The sequence below is a fragment of the Fukomys damarensis genome, unplaced genomic scaffold, assembly GCF_012274545.1.
Source record: "Fukomys damarensis isolate Sample0158 unplaced genomic scaffold, DMR_v1.0_HiC HiC_scaffold_22, whole genome shotgun sequence".
NCBI classification, from domain to species: Eukaryota; Metazoa; Chordata; class Mammalia; order Rodentia; family Bathyergidae; genus Fukomys; species Fukomys damarensis.
The window spans coordinates 10,234,159-10,249,649 of NW_022900934.1; the positions used below are offsets into that span (position 1 = coordinate 10,234,159).

Below are 15,491 nucleotides of genomic sequence, written 5' to 3' on the forward strand. Positions count from 1 at the left end.
GCGGGGGTGGGGTGGAGTCCCCACTGGCGTGCTGGGGACGGCAAGGAGAGGAGCAGAGGAGAGCAGAGTATCTCTTTAATCTTTTTAAAAATATATCATGGACATTTTTTTAGGTGCTTCACATTCTCTGAGAATCTGATTTTAAACAGTTGCTTTGCATTCTGTTCTATGGTTTTACAGTGCTTTGTGGAACCGTTCCCATTTTTGTGAGGCTGGTTAATTCTGGGAAATATCTGGATGAGATAGGCAGAGGTCAGAATGAGCAGTCTCCCTGTGCAAGGTAGAGGCGTGGCCTGAGTTTGGTCTGGATCTGGGTAAGGTACTAGGGGGTCATAGTGGGTTCTTGAGTGGGAGAGGGGCATGAAATGTAAATGACCAAATAGATTTACCTCTGGAGCTAGGAGAGACATTTGTAGTACTAGGAACCCACCCTGCTGACCTTCTGCTGACTCTGACAAGAACATGGCTTTAAAATGCCTCATGGACGGAGGGGGACATGCCACACAGATATAAGGTTCTGTCACTCATGTCCAGTTGATGGAACCACTGCTGAAGGCTGTGGGAAAAGACTTGAGGTGCATCCTACTAAGCTCTTCGTGGAGCTTGGTGTCACCCAAATTCTGGTGTCCTGGGACCTCAGTTACTTTGAAGCTGCCTCAGGGTGTTATATGGACGGACGGATGGATGTCAGGATGGATAGATGGATGAATAAATAGGTGGATGAATGGTAGGATGGGTGGATGGGTGGATGGCAGGATGGGTGAAGAACGGTAGGATGGGTGGATGGGTGGATGGCATTTACTCTCCAGCTTCCATTCTCTTGGTTTTGTAGAAAGCACACATTTACATCACACAGGTAAGCAGGAGGAGGTCAGACGGTACACAGCTGTGTCCTTTGGTTCTGCCTCTCTGAGCCCTCTCTGTCCCGGACCTTTGGGAGCTGTGTCAGTGGGTCGCACCACGTGCTCAGTGCACAGCAGGTGTCACCTCTGTGGTGGCCTGGTGTCATCCTGCTCTGGCTGTGCCCTTCCTGTGGTCCACACATATCCCCCAGGCGCAGGCCGGGCGAGGGTTGGGGACTGTGAGGTGGTGGGTACAGGCACGGGCTCTGAGGCAGATGGCCCAGGTTTGAATTTCTTATCAGCATTCAGTAGCTGGCAACACTGGGTAAGTCACCCCAGCTGTCTGCGCCAGTGCCCCCTCGTTATCAAGTGCGGTTGATTTCCTGCTCTGGGGAGGCGAGATTGTATCATGAGACCATTCTGCTAAGGTCTGTGCACAGGGCCGGGCATCTTGATAATGCTTGATATGTGCTATCTTTTATTATTAGTATCGTTGTGCTTTGGCTGCGGAAGGACAAAAACCAGTAAGAGCTTACCTCATGGAACCAGAAGACATTAGAAAACAATATAAAAAAGTAACAATAGCCTATGGGCCAAGCCTTGTTCTGTGCACTGTATGTATGTTAGCTAATCTCGCTCCTCTGACAGTACTCCAAAATAAGCTACTTTTCTCCTGATTTTAAGGACAGAACTCTTAAGCAAAGAGAGGTTAAGTAACGTAGTGAATGTCACACAGCTAGTGAATGGCAGTGACATTTAACTCCAGGCAGTCGGGCTCCAGAGTCTGCACCCTGGACCGTTAGCTGTTCTGGTCTGAAGAAGTTTGGAACGAGACGAGTGTGCCTGAAGACCCTTTGGCCATTTCGGAGTGATGGGGACCCTCCGTGGAGTCGTGCCATATCCCGGGCATTGGGAGGACCCTGCCTGCCTGAGGGATCCCACGAGAGACCAGGAGTATCCGTGACCCCTGGAGTCCCCGTGGGAGTGGTGGCCCCCTGTGTGGGGTGCTTGGTGCCCCACACCATGATGGAGGGGACCCCTTGACCTTGCAGAGCGCTGGACCTGCCTTTTTGACCTGGGGAGTCCAGCTCCAGCCCAGCTGCCTTCTGCAGGGGGAATCCCTGTTGCTCAACTTCTTTTTTCCAAAACTCATCCCAGTGCCCATCTCCATGGACACCTTGGCCGGCTGGGGTGCTGCGGGTGGGTGGAACAGCTGGAGTTTTCCAAGGAAGGGGAATCCCAGCTGCTGTTCCCATTAAGAAAAGGTGACAGCCTCCCGGGCTAATCTTAGCCTGGGTTGGGTCATCAGCAGCACCAGCTCCAATGTTCTTTTTATAGCCGTCAACTAAAACGGGATCCGTACTTTCCACTCCAGCAAGATGACAAATTGGAGAAGGTGGAAAAACAGGAGAGAGGGGCAGTGCGGTGCTGCTTAAGTTAGAAAAGCTTGGTGTTTTGGAAAGTGGTATCTTATTTATAGCAGCAATAATAGTAATGATTTTTATGTTGTTTTTATTCCTATTTTTAGTTATTTTCATGACTTCAGAGAACCTCTGAGGTCCGGTCCTTACCTCTCTCTCCTATCTCAGGGTTTTTAGTGTCCCCCTCGCCTCTGCAGTGACACCATCCTCACTCCATCCCCAACACCCCTCTCTCGTTTCTGCCTCAGGACCTTTGCTGTTGCCGTTTGCTCAGAACATTCTTCCACTGTTTCTCGTAAGCCTACCTCCTTCCGGTCCCTGCAAAGCTCAGCTCAGAGGCCACTCTCTGCAGGGGCCTCCTGCACCACCCCTCTCACATTGCTGGACTTCCCCACAGCTGTCCTCTCCGGTCAGTCGCTCTGCTCGGCTCTCTTGGTGGTGCTTAGCATTATTAGCACAGCGGTCTTGTCTGTGCGTGAACTCTTTTGTTGGCTCTGGGCTCCTTGAGAGCAGACTTGTGTTTGCTGCTGTGTCCTCAGCAGCTAGAGCGGCCCCTGCACATAGGTGCTCATGCACTGTGTTGAAGGAAGACACCATCCCACTGGTTGTCACTTTGGCCTTCACAGGCAGGTGGCGTCACCCCCATTTTACAGAGGGGGGAACTGAGACTCAGGGAGGTCAGGCCAGGGACCCTCACTCAGGTCGTGGCCGGTGACAGAGCTGGAGTCCCAGGACAACGTTTGCCTCAACTCTGGAGTAACGGCTGTGGTGGTATCAAAGAGAAGCCAACAGAGCAATCAGGAGCATTCCTATTTCTCACTCTTAGTCATTGCTGCAAAGCCAAAAGTTCGAACTGGACAGTCCGTGCTGTTCCCAACTTCAGCTGGGAACCCTGGCCCCGGGCCACTGGGCCTCTGGTGGAGTTGGGGGTCCCAGCAAAACATTGCAAAACAGGAAAAAATCTAAGGACACAAAAATAAAAGTGATGTGGCAGCGGAAACGGGGTTGCCATGGCTTTGAACGACTCGGCGCGCCTGGGTGGGATCCAATGTTTTGGAAGGTTCCTCCACATGACACAGGGTTTTGGAATTTTTCAGCTGGTAAATCCTTCTTAATTCAGGCCCCTGGCCCCAGCCAAGTAGCTCCCTGGCTCTCCATGTCCCAAGGGGATGTAGGCTGGAAACCAGCCGACATCAGATTACTCAGCTTTGAAACCTAAGTGGTTTGAAGAGTTTTTGTTTTGTTGGATGGTTTTCTTGGCGGCGTCTCATGGCAGAAGGGCCCATCACCTGTCAAGAGGGCAAATTGATTTTTTAGAAAGGAGGCGTGGGTGGTGGAATTCCCTCTTTCCCACTGAGTCATCGTGTCCTGACATGAGTCATTTTATTACTTGGAGGTTCCCAAAGGTTGTATTTTGAGCACTGTTTAATAAATAGAGATGCATGTGCTTAAAATATTTAAAAAATTTTTTTTGCAAAGTAAGTATTTTTCCATGAATGAATATATTGGGAGAATTGGATGCATGGTAGAGAATACACCCCACCCACACCCACTCATCCTGTTTCTGCCCTGGGTTCGGTATCACCAGGGTGACCCCTAGGGCAAGAGACCTGGTCCCGGAGTCTCTCTGATTTGGGTTCCCTCTGGGACTTTGAGACTCCAGGCTGGGCGGGGGCCTGACTACGGCGCTGCGACCTCTGCTCTCGGTGACTCACGACTACAGTGTCATCGGCCCCCTGGGCTGGAGCCCACTGCTTACAGACTGGCTGGGACACGGAGGTTTCCTCCAATGACAGAGGCCAGACAGCCACTCTTGAAGCCACCTCTTGGGATGGAAAAAAAATGGGCTCATTTTCAGAGAACAAAAGATTTGCCCACACTTGGAGCCCCTGCCTGTCAGGCATGGAATCTTGCAGCGCTTTGTTTGGGGCTCTCGGAAAGGCTGCAGAGAAGGGAGTGGTGTAAGGAACTCAGGTTTGAGTGTGTCCACCATCAGGCATAGTCAGGGCCAGAAATCTTGGTGTGATTCACAGTCAGCAGGCCGGATTTTGGACCATCTGGCGAGAGTGCCCTGATGCCTGGGTCAGCCTCAGACTGTGCACCTCGAGACTCACTTTCCCCGTCTCTAAAATGGGGTTGGCGGTGGTTTAGCAATCAGAGGAGATGAACTGAAAAGTCAGGCACACTGCAGGGTCTCAGCCTCAGCCCCTCCTGTGCGCCCTGGGGAACTCAGCTGACTGCTCCATTCGGGCAGGCAAGGCCATGCTGCCTCATGGGAGAACTGTCTTCCTGGCCCAGGGAAATCTCTCTCTCCTCATACCAGAGCCCCCAGACTGCTGGCATCCGGGCCTGGCAGAGCTGGAGGGACTTGGCTCGTGGCCAGCGCCCTCCCCTTCCCCAGTTACAGATGGGGAAGCTGAGTCACAGGGTGTGGTTGACAGACTTCCTTGAGGTGACAGCCTCCTCAGCGGAGGCTGGGGCCCCAAACCCCAGTTTCCTGGTTCCCAGCGAGACGGCGGAGACGTGTGGGGAATGTGGCAGGTGGTGGCTCCGGGCTGAGGATGACTTGGGGCTGAACTGGCAATCAGGTCCCAGGGCTCTGGACTGGGCGGCATGCTCTGGGCCTCTCTCCACCCACTCAGCCCCCACTGTCCCGTGTCCACTCCCATACCTCCACCGTGCAGTACTAGACCAGGCCCGGACACAGGACAGATGAGGTCCCAGTGCTGGGGCAGAGAGGTCAGGGAGGGGCCTTCCAGAAGAGATGGTCTTGAGCAGAGCCTTACAGCTGGGAAAGAAGGACCACATGGACTATTGAACAAAGTACGTGGCAGGCTGGAGGACCCGCCCAGGCCGGGTCACAGCGTGGGGACAGGCTCGGGGTGATGGAGGAACTGAAAGCAGACTGGGCAGCTGATACACCGCAGGGCAGGCAGTGAGCCTGGAGAAGTTTGGGGCTCTGTAGGCAAAGTGGGGAGTGGAGGTTTCTCCCCCAGCCTGTGGGCAGTCCTGGAAGTTCTCAGCAAGGCTGTGGCCTGATCTGGTTCTTATTTTGAAGATTGCTCTGATGATCACAGGAAGGGGAGGGACCAGGTGCCAGGGGCGTGCAGGTGGACACTGGGTGGTGTGATCCCTGCCCTGGTGCTGGGACCCAGGAATGGTCACACGGTGGTGGGGCAGGAGAGTCAGCGCTTCCTCTCTGGATCTCTGTCGTCCCTCTGGGCAGAATTACCATTTCAGATGGGCGAGGTCCCAAGCTAAGGGGACATCCTGATTCCCCAGATAAACAGTGCATAGCAAGTCCATGTTTCTAGGAGCACGATTTCCTGCTAGACAGCAGTCATGAGCAGCAGATTGAAATGACTGCGGCCATCCTTATTTAGCTCATTTCTGAAAGCAGAGTCCAGCCTGCGAAGTGTCAGGCACGGTTTCCTTGCGTGAGCTGACACTCTGACGTCCTCGCTGTGTCCTCGGGCCCAGTGGCAGGCTCGCGGCCCAAGTGTGGACGCGGCTGCCTCGCTTGTCTTGAGAGTGCTGACACCGGCCTGGCTGAGGCGCTCCCCTCCCGGCAGGCCCTCCTGCCTCCTGTGTGCCTCCTTCCATCCCTTCCTAGCGCCCGAGAGAGAAGAGCTGCCTGCAAAGACAACCCAGCTGAGGCACGAGGACCTCCACCCGTCCCCTCTTCCTTCCTGCATCCCGGCCGGGTTTGCTCCTCACGTCGGCAGAGGCTGCAGCCACGTTAGCACAAGGCCTTGGTGTTGACCGAGCTGTGCCGCTCACCAGTTTTTCTTGCGGAGCCTTGCTCAGTCTCTCAACTCGGGCCCTTCTCTCAAAGCTCTTGGCCCTTTCTTCTTCCTCTTTGACTAAGACTTGGAAGGGCCGTTTTCATCCTGGCTGCCAGTCCCTTTTAACTTAGGACCGGGGGATGTTCGCTGGGATGTCTACTTGGGAGACCAAAGTCCTTCTTTTCATCTCAGCCCCACACAGTAGGAGCATCCTTGGTCATCAGTGCTATTTCATGGGAGCAGGGCTGCCCCGACCCCATACCTGTCATAGGGTTGGGAGATGGGTAATGCCCGGCTCCAGGTGTGCCCTGGGGGCCGAGCTGCTCTGATTGTGTATGATTTGTTGCCTGCACCTGTATTCTCAGCTCCTTCCTTGTCAGTCGATTTCCAAAGGGTCTCTGCAGTGAGGGCTCGATACCTTCTCTCTGGGACCTTTGCTGGAGCGCACGGTCTGACATTTCGGGAATCCTGAGGTCTCCTTATTTGTGCCTTCACCCAGTTCATTGAGCAATGCTTACACACCACATGCTGCGGTTTGGGGAATAACGCCAAGAATAGGGTAGGCGTGGCCCTGCTCCTGGGGTGCTCACAGCCTGAGGTGGGAGGAGAGTAGCTGAACTGGTGTGGGAGGAGTGGAAAATGAAAGGGGCACCTCCCCGAGCCCGCCTCAGGACAGGGAGGGACCTGCCCAGGAGGTGTGGGAAGAGCATCCCAGGAGGCAGGAACAGAAAGTTCTGAGGTGAGGCGAAGGCACGTGGCTGTGGAGGGCAGAGGAGGCCCACGTAGCAGACAGGCGGGGGAAGAAAGCAGGGCAGAGAGGCAGGGCTCCCATCCCAGCAGCGGTGAGGCTGTGCCTTTGTCTGGGACAGCTCATGGGCAGAAGGCCTGCACCTCTCACCCTGGGCCCCACACAGGGCCTGCAGTGCAATAGGAGCTTTACTGAGCTGGGGGTCCCGCCAGCCCCCCAAGACTCCCGGGAGAAAGGCAAGGAAGCGGGCAGACGTAACATTCCATTTTCTTAGGAAAGATACCTCATTAAGCGTGATAATGCACACACATCATTGCCGCTTGTTCTCCGTGTTTCTGGTGTCAGCAAAGGACAATATGAAGGCACAAATCCAGCCGGCCAGCCTGGCCCCGGGGGGCGCCCCTGTGGGGGGGCTTGGCACAGGGTCCCTGTGTTCCACCGAGCACACTGCAGAGTGGCATCGTGCTTTTCATGGTCAGCAGCACGTAAACCAGTTTGCTTTTTAATGGAGCAAGTGTGTTTCCAGGTCAGAGGGCACAGACCTGCTGCCTCCTGTTCTTGTATCTCGTCCGCTCGGCCTTCCACAGTGACTACAGGTGACTGCAATTCATTCACCCAGGGCCCTGTCGACGAATGCTTCCTACAACCATTTTCTCTATCTGTGATGAGGGTGGTCATGCCATGAAGTATGCAACCTTGGTAGCCCTGGCGCCGGGGCCAGGGTAGCCTCGAGACGCCACATTCTACAGGAACAGTGACCACAGCACTGAGCATGGATGGCCTGGGCCTTAAGTAGTTTACACACCCTCTTGTTTTAGTGTTCACCGCAATTTTGTGAGGTTGTCATATTAAGTACAGTATTGCTGATGAGGAAACTGAGGCACATAGAGTCTTAGCTGCCCCTGAGGCCGTACAGGCAGGACATGGGACAGCAGGACTTGGCCATGGGCTGAGTGGACTGGGCTGAGGGGACCCGCCTGGTGTCTATTTTGAATCCCGGCACCTGGAGGGAGCGTGACTTCAGAGGATGGGCTTCCATGACCTCCTGGTGACACCTCAGAACGTGTGTACCAGGGGGTACGGGGCAGAGGGAGACGAGAGGAGCCCAGGAAAACGGCCTTGAGACATTTTGCAAACCACACACTTCCCGTAGCGACCAGCTGCTTGAGTGTGTATTTCCCATACTGTGGGACTGAATCCAGGAAGGTGGCTGAGGTCAGCTTTCACTTCCTACGGAGGACTGGTTTGCATGGAAGTGAGTGTGGGGTCTGTGTGAGACTGCACAGGCCGGGCCAGGTCCTCGGGCTGCCCTGGGAGCTTCTGCACTCAAAAGGTGCTAGGGAAGAAAGCAGACCCCTGTGGGCTAGGTATCCTTTCTCATTCCCGTGAAGGTGCACGTATTTTTTTTTTTTTCTGTTTTTTGAAAAGATCATGGTGAAAAGATCCACTTTGGAAAGCAAAGAAAACCAAGCGCCCCCTCAATGGACGCCGTCCCTTTGTAAATGCCCTCCAGACCAGACCTGCGGGCAGAAGGATTAGTAATATCAATCAGAGAACGTTTACTTTCTGATTGAAAAGTGCTGGTGTCTTCAGCGTCAACGTGATGGGCTATGTGCCAAGGGATGATAGAGAAGACAGGGCGTAAGTGGTGAGCTGCTGCTAGCCAGCCGCCGTGACAGGCCTCCCGGGCACCTGTCAGGCATGGATACAGCGCATGTGCCTGTTATCTCATTTTACCCCCACAGCCACCCCATGGTTGCTATGACACCACTGTATTTGGATACAAGGCAGAGAATGTTATAGTGTCTTATTCAAGGTCACACAGCTAGTTGAGGGCAATCAGGAATTCAAAGCTGAGCTCTTTGTTCCGGAGCTTGGGATATGCAGGAATAAAATGGCCAGGTAGACTGGCATGGCGGTGCACGCCTGTAACCCCAGTGCTTGGGAGGCTGAGGCAGGAGGATCGCTGTGAGTTCGAGACCAACCTGAGCTACGTAGTGTGTTTAAGGCCAGCCTTCCCTACAAAGTGAGATCCTGTCTCCAAAAACCCAAAATAAATAAAATAAAATGGTGACGTGCTATGGGGACACAAGGGGAAGGGGAAGGACACGCCCGGGGTGGTTAATGGTTGTAGCCCCTGTCACCATGTCTGAAAAGGCCTGACAGAACAAGCTGGAGTGGCAGGTGTCTCTCTTCCACCCCGTGGCCTTCCTTCCCCACCCGAACCCTCAAGGTTCTGGGCAGCCGCGGGGGTGGCAGGCCCTGCCATACCCGGGGACATCTCGAGGAAGCGCTGCCTACAGGACCTCTTTGCTCCGGTGGAGCCACCTGGGCAATGTCGTGGGATGGGGAACCTGGGCTCCAAAGCCAGGCTGCCCAGGCTCAAACCTGGCTTCCCTGCCTACGAGCAGTGTGACCTGGCCGGTGCTCTTGCGTCTCTGTGCCCAGGAATCCTCACCTATGAAATGGGGTTGGAGGCGTGGTTCAGCCCACCTTGGAGCCCCTCAGCAGGTGAGCGCGCTGATGCCCCCAGGAGCCCATTTAACTCGGGCTCGGCATTTTCCAAACACTTATTAGCTTGTAGAATTTTCCCCCTTCTCATAAAACCATTTACTGTGCTTCAGAATCAGTGTTCCACAAAACACCCTGGAAACACTTGTGGAAATAATTTGTTTCAGCTGAAAACTGCCCAGTAGCCCATGTAGGTGGTCAGCAAGAGAAATTGACAGTTTTCGAATGCGGAGTTTTGTTTGGCCTGACTTTCTGGCCCCAGATGGGAGAAACAGAGGTCTGCTCCTGGGAAGGAGAGCGGGCTGTTGAGCCGGCTGCTGCCAGAAAGGTGGAGGGTGGGCTCCTGCATTTCCGTGCTCTCCGGTGACTCATGGACCTGGACAGCACACAGGTCACCGGCTTCCCTCTCGATTAGGACAGAATATCCAAACCACCTGTGTTCCCAGACAAAGGCGAAGACCTGTCTGGGACAGTAGGGACCATAATGAGGCCCCAGGGGCAGTCTTGGCGTATGCACAGCCTTTTGGAAACAGCCTTTGGCACAACTAAGTGCATAGTCAAGCTTAATGTATAACAATGCTTTTTTTTTTAAGTAGAAATTCAGATTACAGAGGGGAAAAGATAATGATGGTAGGATACAGAGCAGTTTCTATTCTGTGTTTTATTTTTCTCTGTTAACATCCCTTTTTCTGTTGTCAACATCACTTCCTTTTGGAAACAGCAGTATTCACACATGTAGATAACGTAACGACGTGTACACATGCACACCCCACTGAACGGTACCGTATGTAAACAGGACAAGCACTGCTGGTGAGTTCTGTCTTAAACCTTGGTTTCTCATGGCTCCTTCATAGTCTGTCATTTCTTGCTTTCCAGATGGGCAGCAAATCTGGGAGATGGAAGCCACCGTGGATAAAGACAAGAGCCAGCCTGTAAGCCGGGGAGGTTACAGACAGCTCTCCTCTCTGTGCATCCTCGTCCTCTCCTCCCCTCCCTCTGCGCTCCCCTCCTCCTTTCTCCCCTTCCCTCTCCCTCTGTTTCTCCATTAAGTGCCTACCGAATTGACAAGAGAATCACACATGTATTGAGTACCCAGCCCTCTGCCTTGCAGCTGTGGCATCTTAAAATCCTTTCACAGAACATGTTTCCTTGCTGCAGCTGAGACGTTACACTCCTCTGAGATCAAGTTTTACCTGTAAATGCAGGGCACACACCGAGACTCCCTGCCGTTAGTGGGCTGGCTGGCTGTGCTGAGGGTCAGGCGGGAGCTCAGACTTTGCTGTAGTTAAGTTCATGATGACTCCTTCCTTCCAGAACATGCTTTTTGTTGAGATCCCTGAGTATCGGAACAAGCACATCCGCACCTCTGTGAAGGTGAATTTCTATGTCATCAATGGGAAAAGAAAGCGAAGTCAGCCTCAGCACTTTACCTACCTACCAGGTAAGAAGTCCTTGCTGGTGCCCCTTCCAGGTTGAGAGGGGTGGTGCTCGGGACTCTCACGTTCTGCTCCCAGCTGGGCTACCTGGTGACTCAGCCTCTCTGAGCCTCCGTGTTCTCATCTGAGAACAGCAGGGAAGGACGGCACCTTCCTCCTAAGAGTTGTGGAAATCAAATGTGCGTAAAATACTGAGTATGGTGCATTGGCTAGGGTTGTCTTTAATGTTTTCCTTTGCAGGGAGGGAAAAAGGGCGTGAGCAGGCAGGTGCAGTGGCAGGTGGCTAAGCAGATGACTTCTGTCCTAGTCCTAGATTTGATCATGCTAGAGGTTGAAGTGGGGTGCACCAAACAAACCCGCAGAGCCTTTCATTGACCTCCATTGAGGTCCCCCAGGGTGAGGATTGCCAGTTTTCATTCATTCATTCATCCAGAAAAATTTGGGTGCCAGGCCCTGCTCTTGGCTTACACAGCCAGCCATGGACTGAGCAGCTAAAACCCCCAGCCCACCCAGCCCATGTGGAACTGACCTTCAGAAGGGCTCGCACTAGCCGAAGGCAGTGATAGTATTGATAAGTTGAGTGATGAGTGGACAGTGTGTTTTCTTTGAGCTGTGCCTTGGGACATAGGCTCTCCTTCCCAGCCTGCAAAACGCCTGTTGGCCACTTTCTAAGATGGGAAACCTGTGGTCCCAGACCTGTACCGCTGGTCACTGCTCTGTGCCCTGCACATGCGTCTTATTTAATCTTCCCAACTCCCTCATTGGGTAGGGTGATTGTTGCTGCCAGGTAACAGGTGGGGAAACTGAGTCCTGAGCCAGGCAGTCTCATTCTCTGTAAGTGCTACGGAACAGAAGGGAGTGATGGTTGTTCCATTGTCCAGAAAAACCTTGAGTGTCAGTTAGGTACCAGCTGCTGTTTTGGGCTCAGAGGATCCAGTACAGAATGAAATAAGCAGAAGGCTTCCCTTTGAGGAGCTGGTGTCCTGGAGGCAGGGGTTCAGATAAGTAAGTCTGTGAAGCATGCAGTGTTTCAGGGGTGACCGGGGGAGAGGAGGAAAATGGGGGTGAGACAGGAACTGCCAGGGCCACGGGAGGAGAGAGGGATGGTTTTGCGTGCATGTGTGTGTGCACATGTGTGTGCCTGTGTGCCTGTGTGAGTGTTCAAGTGCGTGCGTGCAGTTCTGGAGGTTGAACCTGGGGCCTTTAACTGGGCAACATTCCAGCCGCTTTAGAAAACTGTTTCTTTTGAACGGTAACGGTCTCACTAAGTTGCTAAGTTGCCCAGGCTGGGTTTGAACCTATGCTTCTCTTGCCTCAGCCTCCTAGAGCCCTGGGATTATGTGCATCCACCTGATAGAGGGAGGGAAGTCTTAATATTCTCTGAGGTCCCACATCAGGGAATGAGGCTGTGAAGCTTCCATTGCTAACTCAGGCCTACCAGCCACCTTTTCAATATTGGAAAGACTTACATTTCTGGTCATTGCCAGGGTGAAGTTTCCAACCTGAGACAGTCGTACAGGGAGCCTGTTGGCCACGGCAGATGAGTGGCAGAGCCCAGCCACTTGGTCTGAGCCATCTGGGCTCCCAAAGCCTTGTCCCCAGCCACTGCCCACCTACCCTCTGCAACATCGCAGCTCACTGTGGTCGGCACAAACCTCTGCTTTTCTCTCCTCACAGTCCCAGCCATCAAGACGGAGCCCAGCGATGAGTACGACCCCTCTTTGATCTGCAGCCCTGCCCACGGAGGCCTGGGGAGCCAGCCTTACTATCCTCAGCACCCGATGGTGGCTGAGTCTCCCTCCTGCCTTGTGGCCACCATGGCTCCCTGCCAGCAGTTCCGCTCAGGGCTGTCATCCCCTGATGCCCGCTACCAGCAGCAGAACCCAGCGGCCGTCCTCTACCAGCGGAGCAAGAGCCTGAGCCCCAGCCTGCTGGGCTACCAGCAGCCGGCCCTCATGGCCTCGCCCCTGTCCCTCGCGGACGCCCACCGCTCCGTGCTGGTGCACGCGGGCTCCCAGGGCCAGAACCCAGCCCTGCTGCACCCCACTCCTGCCAGCCAGCAGGCCTCGCCGGTCATCCACTACTCACCCACCAACCAGCAGCTGCGCTGTGGGAGCCACCAAGAGTTCCAGCACATCATGTACTGCGAGAATTTTGCGCCTGGCTCTGCCCGGCCTGGCCTCCCTCCGGTCAGTCAAGGTCAGAGGCTAAGCCCGGGTTCCTACCCCACAGTTATCCAGCAGCAGCAGAATGCCCCAAGCCAAAGAGCCGCCAAAAACGGACCCCCAGTCAGTGACCAAAAGGAAGTACTACCCACAGGAGTGACAATTAAACAGGAGCAGAACTTGGACCAGACCTACTTGGATGACGGTAAGATGCTCCGCTTTCTCACTGCCCAAGGACGGTGCCCCAAAGCCCCAGCCCCGGAAGTTCACTGCATGGACAGGCTACAGCGTGTTCCTCAACCCCTTGGGCCTCAGGGTTCCCACTGAATTTAGGGACTTGAATACAATGGCCTGTGATGCTGGGCAGGAGTTTTGGGGTGGGTGGTTACAGTTTTAGATGCTCCCCCAGGCACCCCAATAGAAAAAGCAAAAGAGGGCAATTGTGGCCTTAGGCCTGTTGTCCCCAAGGTCATGACCTGGGTCCCTGTAACTGCTTCCACTCTCTTTCCAGTTGCCAAATTTAGATCGAGGATAGGAAAGCAGAGAGGAAGGAAAACCAGCCTCCTCTCTTCCTGTAGAGCAAAGCCCCACTTCACAGCCCGCTTTTGTGTGGAGGGGGAGGGAGGAGAGGCAGCAGGAGGAAGCAGAGCGGTGGTCATTGAAAGGGCTCCATCGGCAGGAGCATGAATGGGGCCTGTGGGCAGCTGAGTGGCTGCGGTGGCTTCCTGCTGTAGGCTAGACGGACACAGGGCACCCTGACAGGAGGGCAGCGATGCCGAAGCCAGCGGATGGGTGGGGGAAGATGCAGGAAGGCCCCGAGTGGGTCTGCAGGTGCCCACGTTGGCGGGCAGAGCCTGGCCAGGGCGCATCTTGTTGGAGCCGCCGTGATATTCTGATGTGGGTCTGGGGTGGAAGGGCCTTGCGTGGTGTTTTGATCAGACTCCCCTGAGATCAGTGAGGAGCAGCTTCAAGGTGAAGAGGAGAGGGAAGGCAGAGCAGTCTTTTCTTGGGGGCTCCAGAAAAAAAAAAAAAGAGCAAGTGGTAGGAGTTCCTTGAGACAAGGAAACCCTAACTGGCAGGTGCCTGCCCCAGCCTCGAGTTTGACAGCCGGTAGCATCTCACCCAGGGGGTGAGCTCCCCTTCCCCAGCGCTTGGGACCACAAGTGTTTTCAACTTGGGAATATGTGAAAAGCCTTTACCGGTTGAGCCACCCCCACTACAAAAATCTGGAATCCACAATAATCTGAAATCTGAACCTCTTGAGCATCGTGTTTGTGTTCAAAATAGTTTTGGTTTTCAGTGCTTTGAGTGTTTGGATTAGGAATCCCTAATCTGTACCTTGAAAACTCAATTATTTAGTAAAATCAACTCAGGAACTCAGCCCAGGAGTAGGAATTTTGCCAGAGAGCTTCACCTCCTGTAATTTTGATAAAGCCTAAATCCAGACGCTTTGGTGCCAGGAAAATCCTTTAAAGCTTACTCAGAAGCTGTTGATTTTTACTTTACACAGAGTCTCTATGAGCCAAGTTATCTAAGGATTCTGTGTCCTCTCTCTAGTGAAACTGCCAACCAAAAGCATCCCCTAAACTCATCAAGCTGAGCCCCGGGGGGCTGCTTGAGTAGGGAATTCTGCCCCAATGCCTTCCCAAGCCCACCTGGTAGTGCTGCTGTGTGGCCCTTTGGTTGCCTGAGCTGTGTAATCGGGTGCAGGTGAGTCAGGGACCCTTGCTCTGTCTCCCGTGGAGACCGTGTGCACTGTGTCCTAGGATGACTTGCATCCGAAAGGGCTAAGAGGATGTCTCAGTGCTTACTGAAAGGGGGTATCAGCATGGAGAATGCAGGCTGTAATGCATCTGTCCCCGTGTGCATCCGGGACTGTGTTGGGGACGAGGTGTTTTAGGTCCAAATGAGTGTCTGAGCAGGGCAGGAGTGTCTCCAGCTGTCTCTGACAGGCGCTAGTTTAGTCCCCGGAGTGAAAAATTGCAGTCTCCCATCCTGTCCCTCATCCCCTGTTCAAGATGAACTAGTCGGGGACCCATCCGTATACAGGTGGCCCCGGGTAGCCATGGGTGTCTGTCACTGCCACAGGTTCCTAGATGGGTCCGCACGGGAAGGAGCCGAGCGTGGAGCCCCTGGAGGTCTTTGTGGACACAGGCAGGCCCGCGTGTGGTGAGCTCAGGGAGGCTCCTCACAAGGAAGGAAGTACATTCTGCGTGACCCCTGCCTGTGGGATTCTAAGAGGAATCCTGCGCAGAAGGTTCCATAGCTAAAAATGTGAAAAGAACTAGGCTTAACCGAGTTTTTAAAAATGCATGTTGCGGGACTTTTCCGAACATTTACTGTTCTCGTGAACATTAAAAGTCTCTAAAACTTTGAAAGTGTAGCTCCCAAAGCAGCACTTCTCAAAGTGACTGGATCATAGGTGGAAGTGCGTTGTCCCCTTCAGGGGTCTCGTCCACGACACCACGTGGCCCTCTGTGAGTACGGAGCTCCTCTGCCCGGAGCCTGCCCGCCTGCCCCAGCACCGAGCAGAAGTAGTGACATAAAGGAAACGCAGCGTTTGGCAGCCTGGTGCTGCCTCAG

At 54.0% G+C, this 15,491-nt stretch overlaps 1 protein-coding gene across 1 annotated transcript in view; it reads left to right on the forward strand.

Moving 5' to 3' along the window:
- The window catches only part of Nfatc2 (nuclear factor of activated T cells 2), a 95,236-nt gene that overhangs the window by 51,745 nt on the left and 28,000 nt on the right, over positions 1–15,491 (forward strand). Inside the window, 3 exon segments of the mRNA XM_033767068.1 lie at positions 10,184–10,239; positions 10,622–10,748; positions 12,421–13,113. Coding sequence (XP_033622959.1) covers positions 10,184–10,239; positions 10,622–10,748; positions 12,421–13,113 — 876 coding nt within the window.